This window comes from Lutra lutra, chromosome 5 (genome assembly GCF_902655055.1).
Source record: "Lutra lutra chromosome 5, mLutLut1.2, whole genome shotgun sequence".
Classification (NCBI taxonomy): domain Eukaryota; kingdom Metazoa; phylum Chordata; class Mammalia; order Carnivora; family Mustelidae; genus Lutra; species Lutra lutra.
In genome coordinates this window covers 7010616-7022817 of record NC_062282.1, presented here as the reverse complement: position 1 = coordinate 7022817, position 12202 = coordinate 7010616, and the positions used below count along the sequence as shown (strand labels likewise).

At 47.1% G+C, this 12202-nt stretch overlaps 1 protein-coding gene across 10 annotated transcripts in view; it reads left to right on the top strand.

The window, feature by feature from the left end:
- The window catches only part of SEMA5A (semaphorin 5A), a 469481-nt gene extending 457806 nt beyond the window's left edge, over positions 1–11675 (top strand). For 8 of the 10 annotated variants that reach the window (XM_047729868.1, XM_047729867.1, XM_047729860.1 and 5 more), the window contains 4 exons: positions 483–638; positions 2062–2109; positions 6566–6777; positions 10017–11675. In XM_047729868.1, the coding sequence (XP_047585824.1) occupies positions 483–638; positions 2062–2109; positions 6566–6777; positions 10017–10136 (536 nt within the window). In that variant the 3' untranslated portion in view covers positions 10137–11675. Of the gene's footprint in view, positions 1–482; positions 639–2061; positions 2110–6565; positions 6778–9093; positions 9183–10016 lie in introns of all 10 variants that reach the window. The other 2 variants (XR_007127428.1, XM_047729869.1) reach the window with 2 other exon arrangements.
- Positions 11676–12202: the final 527 nt, after the last annotated feature.

Below are 12202 nucleotides of genomic sequence, written 5' to 3'. Positions count from 1 at the left end.
TCTCAGCAACCAGGGCTCTCGCATTCATGGAGCACCGTTTCTCTTGCCTGAGCTTGGCGGCCTGTAGGAATTTTGGCAGGAGAGCGTTTGAGGGCCGCCCTTCACAGAGGAGCATTGCCCTGTGGGAACCAGGGTCCACACTGAATATTTCTCTCCTGTGACCACTGACCCTCTCTGCACAGCTGGACCTCATGAATTAGCGTGTCGGGTGTCCAATTACAATGGCTTTAAAACATTAAAATAACATGGATTTTAGAAAAGCACATTATTTTTGATCGAAGGTCTCCAAGTTCTTTTATTCATGCCCATGTGTAATTGATTTACTGGGGTGCTCAGAGGGTACATGTCCTTCCTACTTATACACAGACCCATTACAAATGTAATGTGAAAATTTAAAGTCATGTGTGTAACCTATGGTGCTTTCAGGTGGGTTGATCTCAGGGGGCATTGTTGTCACATGTCCCCTCTTCCGGTCATTGCAGAGAGCTGGTCGGAGTGGTCAGACTGGTCTGAGTGTGACACGTCTGGAGTCCAGGTCCGTGCCCGCCAGTGCATCCTTCTGTTTCCTGTCGGCAGCCAGTGTTCTGGAAACACCACCGAGAGCCGGCCGTGTGGCTTTGAATCCAACTACATCCCAGGTATGGGCAGAGAGGCTTGTCAGTGTGGACCAAATCATTTCCATCATTTAGAGAGGAAATGAGTCCTCGGTGAAAGTTTTATCTGTCCTTGGAGGTCTTGTTTGGTGAAACGGAGATGATTCTCTCAACTCTTGTTGACCATAGACTGTAGATTTACAGATAACGGTGGGTTTGGGCTTGCATTTGGGCCATGAGTGTTAACAACTTTTTTCTAACACCATATCTTCTACAATTTACTGACTATAACACAGTGAGACGATTTTGCTCAAAAAATCAAAATAGATTATCTTGTTATTTTGACATTAGGTTAAATGCCTTTGCAGTGCTGTGTACGTGTGTTTGTACAGAATAAAAAGGCCAATTCTTTATGCAACTTTGGTTTACTTGGAGTTATTCAGGTCCAGGGGTAACTGACCTGAGTAGCTCCAGGGAGTCTCGTCTTGGAGAAGAGACTGGCTGGCCCTTGGGCTGTGGACTTTTCCATGTGAAATCAGTGTTCACTTACTGATGATCACCAGTCATCTGTCATGTGCAGGCCTGGTGTTAGACACCTCCAAGGCATTTCGTGTATGTCCACTGTGGACGTTAGGGCAGTGATGTAGACCGAAGCAGAGACCAACGTCCTAAAAGGTAATAATAAGTAACCACCTTGTTTTCTTCCACTTACAGAAAAAGTAACCATATTTTAGAGAGAATTATTAGATTTAGTCTTATAAACCACCTCCATCATGTATGGTATAGAACTACAAGTATTTACTGTGTTGTTTTCCTTTTTGACCAAAGACATATCGCTACTTCTTGTTACCCACCGAAGAAATCAGTACAGGAGAGAATAACATCTCAGGTTCCCTGAAATGGTGTTTGATCCTTATGGGCTAAACTGGTTCCAGGATCTGTCTCTTGTTGGCATTTTACTTGGGTATTTAATGTGTGTCATGGCAAAAAACATGAGTGGGTGCTGAATGGGAGATTTATTTATTCTGGAGATTTCCTTGGAGCTCTGGTGGGTTGGTCCCCTCTGCAGGGGATCTGACGACACCGGCTTTGCTCAGAGGCAGGAACACCCAGGCCAACACTGGGATCTACAACTGGCAAAATATATTGGTAACAGAAAATCTGCACATACTCTGGCCTTTATTTTGAAACTAGTGCCCTGGTTTCAACCCAAAGGACCATAACCTTTTCTTTCCGTGATAATGAATCTCGCTCCTTCCCAATCCAGATGACCTTGACCAAATACAGCTCAGGTTGCTTAAAACAAAGAAACATAGACTTTTTTTTTTTAAACAAGCAATCAGGCTTTTGGAACTTTGACTCACATAAAACATGAAATCATTAGACAATCTGTAAATGAACCAGTGATGTGCTCTTTCTTCCCAACACCCTTTACACATTATGTTTCTTTTTTTATTTTTTTTCCCAGAAGTTTCTGTGGCGAGATCCAGTAGTGTAGAAGAGAAACGATGTGGGGGTAAGATCCTGTTTTTAATTAATTTTTAATTGATTTCTGATATTTTCCCATCATTTCTCTTCCCATGTGTTTCATATGATGTTTGGCCCAAGAAGAACAGATGGGAGAAACCATTGATCCAGACTCGTTATGCTTTGTAGTATGATTTCGAGTGGTCAGTGTTTGACATCTGGATCGGTGGTTCCCAGGTGTGGCATCCACCAGCATCAGCAGCAGCACCGTGGGGGGGGGGGCAGAATGCACATTCTCGGGCCCTGCCTCCACCTACAGGATCAGAACCTCTCTGCGTGGGGCCCAGGTCTCTGTGGCTTCCTAAGCTTTTCAGGTGATTTTGGTGGAAGCTAATAAGCTTTACGAACCAATGATCTTGATATTAGCTGTAGTTAAATTTTTCATGAGTAAAACTCAATTCAAGCATTTTCTGCATATTTTTAGTTCTCATACGTGGCATCCAGCCTTGATAAAGCCTTCAGACTGCTGGAGTGACAACACGGTGACGAGACATACGGTTAAGAACTACATTTCTAGAGGCGGTTTTTAAACTTGCTGCAAACTTGAATGACAAAATTCTCTGGTTCCAGCTCATTCTAAATTTGGACTTGACTGTGTTTACTTGCCTGGGTGGGAGGGGCTGACTGTCCACCGGTCAATGCCTATCCTCTGTCTGCCTTTGGTAGTCAGAGCCAATATCCACACCAAGACCACAGTGTGGCTGCTCACATGTGAGTACCATTCCTACAATCATCCAGTCCATGGGGGGAGTCGCAGAAGCTCTGGTCTGCATGTTCAAATGGAATCCGGAGCTCTGTGAGTGTGTTTTAGGAATGTACTTACTGCTGTTAACTACGTGAATTAAGAGCTCACTATCTGTTGCATTCTGTCTATTTAGTTAGCTGTTAATCTAACTAACTAATCTTTGTGGCGCCCCCACTCCGTGAGCTCTGCGAGGGGCACTGAGATGACCATGGGGACACGAATAGCCCTAGCCCTTCTGGAACCAGCATTCATGTCATAAAAGACCCCAGTGCCTGAGACGTGCTGTGTCTGGTGTCTGACCTACATCGGTTCCATGAGCTCACAGACTGGCAGTCACTGACTTGGGATCCAGCTAGAAGATGAATAGACGTTAGTTCCCATAAAAAATAATCATGGCCATAAGGGTCCCTTAATATTTTTAGATCAGTCACTCCACACCACTGTATCGAATGGCAAGAAGTATCCCATCTGATCCAGCAAAGGATGCTCATGGAGGTTCCACGGCCCACAGTTCTTTAACATAAAACCTTTGGAAATACAGAAGGGTTTTAGAATTCAGCGGTTTTCTGATTTCAGATGGGTCCTAGGGGGCGTGTGATGTCTGTTAGGTAACACTCCGCAGTGCCCAGGTCCACATTCTGTAACTAGTCTCTTTGATGATGCCTTGTGACGTGTGGGCCAAGTGAAGATGCTAACGCTTCTCCTGCAGTTCTAGTTAGTTCTGCAACAAGAGGGTCCGGTCAGGTCATGCTTTGCTGCCAGGTGAGTAATGAAAAGTCCGTTCCAGAGATTTTGGTTTTGGAAATTGCAGCCCTGTACTGGCATCTGCATTAAGGTCAAGAAGAGTGAGATGAAGCCATTGGCCGAAGTCGGCACAGGTTGTCAGCAGTGGAGCCAGAGTTGGGATCCAGGCAGTGGGATCTGAGTGGAAGCTTTAAGGCCAGAGCACCACAGGAGAAGGACCCTGGTAGTGGGTATCTGGAAGGATTGTGTCTGGAGGGCTGGTGCCACAGCAGCCCTGGTCAGGAGACAGTTTTGGACATCACCCAGGGACTAGGAGTGCCTGCTGCCCTCTAAAGCAGTGTATGTCCAAAGTGAAGCAGAGCTTTTAAGGGGTGCCCCTGTCCTACGTGAGGTCAAGACAGAACTTGGTCTGCTGATATCCCGGCAGAGTTGACTGGTCCCTCATGGCCACCAGAGACTCAAAAACCACTTTCCCCATTCAACCCCCTCTGGGTTAGGATACAGGAGACTTTCAAGGGCCTTGAGCACCTGGGAGAACATGGTGCAAAGTCCATTCCCATCCTAAAATGCTGCTTCTGTGTGTCTGAGTCAGATGGGCTGATTGGCTACCCAACCCCAAGTCATGCCTTGACATGATTAAATCACAGGGACGTTCCTCATTCTGTAGTATTCACAACTGATGTTCTTAGATCTCCAGCTGCTAACATCGACATGTCAAGTTAAGCAAGATCTGACTGTAGGGCTGATGGGTAAGAAGAATCACCTGGCAAAATGTTCTGGGATGTTTAGGAAGACAACACAGAAGTTTTTTTTTGTTTCCATTTGAAGAGAAATTAACCAGATTTTGTAAAGGAAATCATCCAGTGGAGCAAAGTGGGTAGCTGGTTTCTAGTCCAGCTTTCCTGACCAAAACAATAGGGAAAAAAAGCTTGTTCAAAGCAAAGAGCCACACTAAGCAAATTCAAAAGAGATTTAATAGACACTGTTTTTCCCTATGCAGAAAAATGTAGGCCTATTGAAATTTTTCAATTTAGCTATTTTTAGTTTCATGAGACACCGAGTCTATATAATCCTCATAAAGATGTCGGTTGGCCCCAGCCTCCCCGGGCACCTGCACCCATGATTCATCAGCTGATGACAAAGTATCCGCATATGGCGAGCACCATACGTCTCCGCACGTTATAATCAAATGCCATCAGTGCCGCAGAAAGCACTCTTCTCGGTAGGTGGCATTGACCCTGGGGACTCAAAGTGGATGCAGTATAAAATGATGACAGCACGTGTCACATCCACTCTCGCATGCCTTGAGCACAGTTTCAGTGTTCTAGTGGACACCTCTGGAGGTGGCTGGTGGACTGCCCCCTGGTGCTTGGTCCAACCCGTCCAGGTCCAGCTCTGGAGGCTTCAGACAAAATCCGGAAAGGTCAGAGATTCGTGAATTGCTTCCATTTTGTTAGACCAGGGACCAGAGAATCAAGAAGTGAGAAACAGGTGGAGGTGGGGGAGGTGATGCTTGTGGAATATTCTAGTAACGTCTGGCTGGATGATCCAGGGCCTGGAGCTGCCGGCTTGGACACCCACATCAGGAATGGGGGAGGGGTGGGGGCTGCAGCTTCCAGTGCGCCCCGCCTCCGTGCATGCTGGCCGCTCACCTGGGGAGGCAGCTCTGTCTCTCAGGGGTCCCAGGAACGCGGCATCCGGGGGTAGTAAAGGGACACGGTGTAGAGGTGTCAAGGTGTGGGGACAGTGAGGGTACCCTGCCTCTGCTGCAGATTCAGACAGGAGCCAGGGTAGTTGTGGTGCAAACACCCTAAGGCCTAGATCAAGGGACAAACTTGCAGGCCTTCTTCCCCTGAGGGCCTGGGGACCTCTGTGTGACTCTGTGATTTGCCTGGTGTCCGCAGTGTGCCTCGCAGGCATTTCCAATGGCTCTGTTTGAGTGCAGGATGGACAGACAGGTCAGGGAAGAGCATGGGTGACACTGCGCCCCCTGGTGGTGTGTGGAGGGAACAGCATGGGGGGGAAGCCCGTCCCCTGGATGTGTCCTGTGCAGGGACAAGGCCAGTAACCCACAGGCGACAGGTTAGCCACCTGGTGCCAACAGAGTAGACAAAGTAAGGTCATGTTCTGCTTCACCTGATTTTCACTAGTCCCAGCTTCATGAGCATTGACCAGATGTTGTCTTTATTCCCTGAAAGAAAGGCTTAAAACCTTCCTTGTATGGCATTCTATCACGCATGATGAACATTTATTTTTCTATGTGGTTGCTTCGCAGACATTGCAAGGTCTTTGTCATGGGACCTTAGCGTCCCTCAAGCCAGTCCCATATTAGAGACATAAATCCATGTCTGCTCATTTTTTCCAACATCTTGTATTCATAACTCAAGGAAAATAACCCAAAGATCCTATTGAATAGAAAAAAATATGTAAAAGAGGATTGTTTCATAACCATTAAAATATCATATTTTATTCCTTTGGCACAAATCATTTATTTCTTTGGCATAAACCATTTTTTTTTTTTTTTATAAAGTCTCCAAAACGCAGTAATTGTGAACAGGACTTGGAAGCCGTAAATGCGTTCTCACCTTGTTCCCATAGGCTGTAGGCCGGGATGTTCCGCCTGTTAAAGAGCATAGAAAAAATGTTCTCTAGGAACCCCCTAGACTAGAGATCATACTGCACTTAAAACAGATAAGCAGGATTGTACAATCCTTTAAAGAAAAGAGATGCTTCTGCCAGTGTACGAAGGTGATCTCCAAGAGACTGGTTGTAGTTCATAAGAGACTTCACTTAAAATACGCTGTGCTCCCTGTGTGGGAGTGTGTGGGTGGCCATGACATTTCAAAGGAAGGTTGTGGGCCTTTTATTTTGTCTCACTCTTTTCATCCAAGTGCATTGCACCGTCAGGTGGCACGTTCTTTTCCAAAGTGCATCCGTTTTGGTGCTGTCTTCCCAGAGTTCAACATGTTCCACATGATTGCCGTGGGGCTGAGCAGCTCCATCCTGGGCTGCCTCCTTACACTGCTCGTCTACACCTACTGCCAGCGCTACCAGCAGCAGTCCCATGACGCCACCGTCATCCACCCTGTTGCTCCCGCCCCTCTCAACACCAGCATAACCAACCACATCAACAAACTGGACAAGTACGACTCGGTGGAAGCCATCAAGGTAAGGGAGTGGCAGACAGAGGCACAAGGAAGCGGCCTGGGGGGTTGGCCAAGCTCAGGGGTGGTGGCTTAGGTGAAAGCCTGGGGAGCAAGGGAACCGGTGTCCCTCATGATGAGCTGCCATCTTAGCTGTGCTTCACCTGCAAAGAAGATGGCGCCTTCTGTGGGGAAGTGGATTAAAAATAGGACTTGCAAATGACAGCAGATGAAATTCTGGAAGATATTGGGTCATTAGCCAATGTCCACCTCTGCCTCCACCGTGCTTTCCATGTCCAAAGAGGGCTCTTGCCGAAGGGAAGAGCTCCAGGCCTAGGACCTATACACACGCGACAGTGGTAACGAGAACCAGGGTGGGGTAATCCAATATCCAGGTTCATGGCAGGAATCACCAGGGTGGCATCCTGAGAAAAATTGTTACATTATTAGAAAAACTATCTTCAAATGAGTTTTACACATAATGAAGCTTCTTCAGCTTTGCACGCTGTGTGACTGGTGTGAGACGAAGTTTTCTGTTAAATTTTCTCAGTGGGTGATGAATTCAGTGTTCGCCCAGAAACAGAGTCGATGGCCAGTCTTCTCATTCTGAGGAAGAAGGAGCAGAAAGGGCATCAGCTCTAGACCGGGCAGACCTGAGTCGAGGAGCCACCAGCTGGGTAAACACGAAGCTACTTACTGACACTCACTGAGCCTCTGTTTTCCCCTCATAAATTAGAGATCATGAGAAGCAGATGAAATAGTTACACTAAGTGCCTTGAATAGTGCCTGGCAAAGTCAGTGTGGCTTTTGTCTGAGGCATTGTGCGTCAGGGTGTAGAATACAGGTTAGTTAATTCTTTGAACCTCAGTCTCTTCATCTTTTAAAATGGGTATAGCAATATGACTATCAGATCTCTGTTGTGAGGCTTGAAGGGGATAAGATGCAGGAGTCAGAGGTGTAGCGGGAAGGACATCTGGGCTCTTGTAGACTTCGCCCACCCACATGAATGAAGGAAGTTCCCATTTTGATATTCCTCTTAAATTGGTGGGACCCCTAAACCTTCTCAGGGCGCATTTTTCTGCTCTCTCTACTATGATGTTTTCCTTTGAAATTCGATTTCCTTCCCACGTGGGAATATGGAACGTCTTCAGCCCTTACGACTTCACGTGCTTGGAAAGTCTTACGTGCTGTGGTCCACAGCATCCTCTTATTTCCCTCCTACATGAAGTCCCTTCTCAGACACTGGGACAGCGACAGGGCCAACCCTGGGCCTTGCTTATACCAGGATCCAGAGCCCATCAGCACCTGATGCTAATCCTGTGCTCGGGCCAGGGAGTGAAGGAGGACACCAGTAACATGCCCCCACACCCTCTCAGCACTGAGCTCCCAGAGTATGAGGAGGAACACAAGCTCCTTTTATGAGCAAGAACCTTTCAAACAAGCCTTCAGAATCCAAGAGTGGGGCTCCTCGAGATGTGATGCCAACCTATGAACTTGTGTGTTACTTTAAGTGTCTCAAGATAATTGAGCTGGTCTTCGATCTCACTTGAGATCCAGGAGCCACCCAGATATTAAGAAATTTCACTGCTCTGAGGGCAGAGGGCTCTGAGGGCACTGATGGCTGCCTAGTCTCTAATGATCCTTCTGGAACTTTCTTCCGATACTTTGCCCAGACCAGTCCTGGAGAGTTGGCCTCTGCCAACTAACCTACATCTCTCTGTCAGTCCTTTATTTCATAGTCACCCTCAACCTGGCAGAGTTTGCATTTTGAAAGTATAGGTTGCTTTAATGACTTCATAAGGAAGGGCATCCGTGTCGAAAGTGGCTACAGTAGCCTGTGTTGGGGGCCAGAGCTGGGCCCCCCGATAACATGCATATTATGGCCTGATGAATGGGAGCACCCCAGCTCCCCCTTTGGGGAAGGGGAAACCCCAGGCTTGTTTTTGGCTGGAGGCACAGTCTCCCTGCACTCAATCAAAGGAAGTCAGGTCCCAGGGAGGTCCCAGGGATTATGACTTACCTTCCCAGCGAGCCCAGGGAAGTAGTCCTCCATCCCTGGTCAGCAGTGAGTGGGAGACAGGTACCTGTTGCTTATAAGGTGGCTATAAGGCCTCAACTCCTAAGTGGTTATTTTATTTTTTTATTTTCTTAATTAATTAATTGATTAATGGGTGCATGAGCTGGGGGGAGGGGACAGGTGGAGGGAGAGGGCGAGAATCTCAGGCAGACTCGCCACTAGTCCAGCTCACAACCCTGAGATCGTGACCTGAGCCAAAATCAGAAGTCAGTCACTAAAGTGACCGAGCCACCCAAGTGGCCCTCTAAGTGTTTGTGTTAAAAGGGGTCCCAGGACAGCTATTCTTAACATCCTGAGGAACCTCCGTCCTGTTTTCCAGGGTGGCTGCACGAGCCGGCATTCCCACCGATCGTGTAAGAGGGTTCCCCTTCCTCCGCCACCTCGCCAGCACGTCTTGTCTCCGGTCTTGTTGATTTTGGCTGTGCTGACTGCTGGCGGGAGGGGAGGTGGGTGGGGCATGGGCGACTGGGGGGATGGGCAGTGAGGGGAGCATGTGATGTGATGAGCCCTGGGCCTTACAGGCATCAGATAAATCACTGAGCACTACATCTGAAACTAATAATGTACTGTATGTTGGCTAACTGAATTTAAATTAAAAAAAAAAAGTGCCCCAGGAAAAGCAAAACAGGCACGTACAGTGAAACCACTAAGCAGGGTCTTTAGGTAAAAGTGCAGACGCTGCTAGGTCTGAGCCCCCTGTCAGGCTGCAGAGTCTTCAGGTGGCCGCTTGGAGGGGGGCTCCTTTCTCATCACATGCTCACCTACTGACATCTGTAGAAAATGGAGAGAAATCAGGGCATTTGAAATTTCATGCATTTACTTAAATAAGCTCCTTTGAAATCTCTTATTAATGTACCTGCTGTGATCATCAGAAAGCTGCTTAAATTGTACTGTCCCATAACCTTCAGAGTGTCTGTTGATTCGAAATCACGGGAGCTTTAGGTTTGTGGAAGGTTTCTCAAGATGGCCAACCTCATTCTGGTCATGAGGCGGGTCCTCGGGAAGTCAAATGAGGTGAGGAAGCAAATTAAGTGGGAAATCACGTCTCAAACAACGGAGCCTGAGAAGGGCGTTCCACTTCAGTAATCATCCCCTTGTTACGTTCTCTTTCTGAAATACTGCTTGTAGAATGTTCTTAAATTTCTCTCTCTCTCTCTCTCTCTCTTTTATTATTTTACTTTTTACAGGCATTTAACAAAAACAACTTGATCCTAGAGGAAAGAAACAAGTACTTCAACCCGCATCTTACCGGGAAGACCTATTCTAATGCCTACTTTACAGATCTCAATAACTACGATGAGTACTGATAGCTGTTCTATTTTTGGCTTCTCGTAATCCCCCATTCCTCAAGGCCTATGCTCCATGACTGCCCATGTCTCCAAGACTTCATAGATGAAGTTTGGATACATTTCAAGTGCATTTCAAGCCACGAGTGTCCCATTGCTGCCAAAAGCAGACATCCCGAAAAGCAACAAAAATCTAGATATGATGTCGTGAAAGTCTGGTCTAAACGCTTGATCATGGTCAATTGAGCCATGGCGTGAAGTTTTGTTTATAGTTTTTTTTTTTTTTTTAATTGCCGTTTGGTCCATTTTTCTAACAACTCTGTTGTTTTCTTGTGCTTTTTAATAAATGTACCACCCACATAGGAAGGAGGAGTCTTTAGAAATAGGAATGTCTTCCTGTTCTTGAGCATAAATCTTCATGATGTTTTTATTCAAGAAAATAGACACTTCCGACGAGAGTCCCCCTCCCGCCACAAAGAGTGTTGGGTCCGTAGTATTTGGTAAAATGAGGGCTAGGAATGTGGCTGTATAGTTACTCACCACGGATCTCCCATCTTCCCAACCTGGATAATTCTGTGGAAACCTCGGAAGCAACTTGTGTGTTTGGACTTGGAATGGTTCTCACCTGGGCAAGGGCAGGGATTCACCCGAGCTTGTGTCTGTGGAGGTGATGATGGCATGAGGTGTGACACCCTCATCCCTCCCTTAGTCTTGATGCAGTGCCGGTGTCACCCCCGGTGGAGCTGAGCGTAAAGACCAGAGGCTCAGACATGACGAAGGGTCCAGCCTTCTGTGTGATGCTGCAGGGCTAGTCGCCATATTCTCGCTTCTGGATTTCCTGGCATTCCCGGGAGCTGCCTGTCACGCACTTGGCCCAGAAGCCCACCGGTCTGGTCCTGGAGAGCCATGTGTAAAACCACCACTCGCTCACCATTTGGATAACCTCCTCCTCCTCTCCATCCCTGCAAGGAAAGATCGTGAGCATTCATGACACCAATGAGGGAAGGTATTAGACAATACTTTGAAATATAATTGAAACCAGCTTTTTTTTTTTTAATTTTCCATGTTATAGAAAGGATCAAAAGAACTGACCTTTAAGGAGAAGCAACTTTGTATTTTCTGTGTGCTGATAGAACTAGTGTGTGGCCATCAGCCCCTTCCCAGCGCATTACTCATGAGTGAAGCTGGCTTTCTGCAGCCTGTCGATGTACATATTGGCGTAAGCCCCAAGTACCCAGCTGTCATTTGCTGCCTCCGGGTCAGGTGAGGAGGACACATTTCGTTCTGGTGCCTTGTGTTTCTATCTCTCTCAGTGCTGCCCTCTCCTCCACCCCCTCCCACTTCTCCCTGCACCGAGGCAATTGCATTTCAAGATGTACCTTGAGAAAGCAGGAAAGTAAGGTTTTCAGTGATCCCTGCGGTTCTGAGCATTGATCACCCTAAGCATTTCAGAGTGTTATAATACTACTCATAGAAGTCCCTGGAAAGGCAGGGAAAAAAAAAAAAAAAGCAGGAGAAATTATTCATAAACAACTGATACAGTTGGTTGAATAATTTCCGGAAGACTGGAACTGTTCATCTGACACCCCCACACCCGCAGACGTGGTGATGACGGCCGACATGGACAGTCAATCAGGTTCTTACTGCACAATGAACCTTCAGATCCATGGACACCACAGCATGGGCAGTGAGGTGCACAGGCCTCTTAGTACCCGTGCTTTTATCCTATCTAGTTTAAAGACACAATTTTGGAGGGTGTTGGGGAAAATCCCACATTTAGTCATGAGTGTTGTTGTATTGAAAATATTCTCCTACAGCCAGATTTTCACAAGCTCTTCTACTAAAATTCCAATTTAAACGATGGGGGTCTCCGGGAGGAGGGAGAGAGGACACTGCAGTGGTGTTCTGGATCTTTCCAACAGGCGTCCATGTTGTCTGTCCTGTGCGGCTTCTCCACTGTGTGGGACCTCTCTGCTTGGACACGGAGAGCCCAAGTCCATACTGAGGAGGTGAAATTCCGCCAGATGGTTTCCCCGTTGTTCCTCAGCTGGATTTGCTCCCGATGCTCCAACTTGGGCGTCACTTTC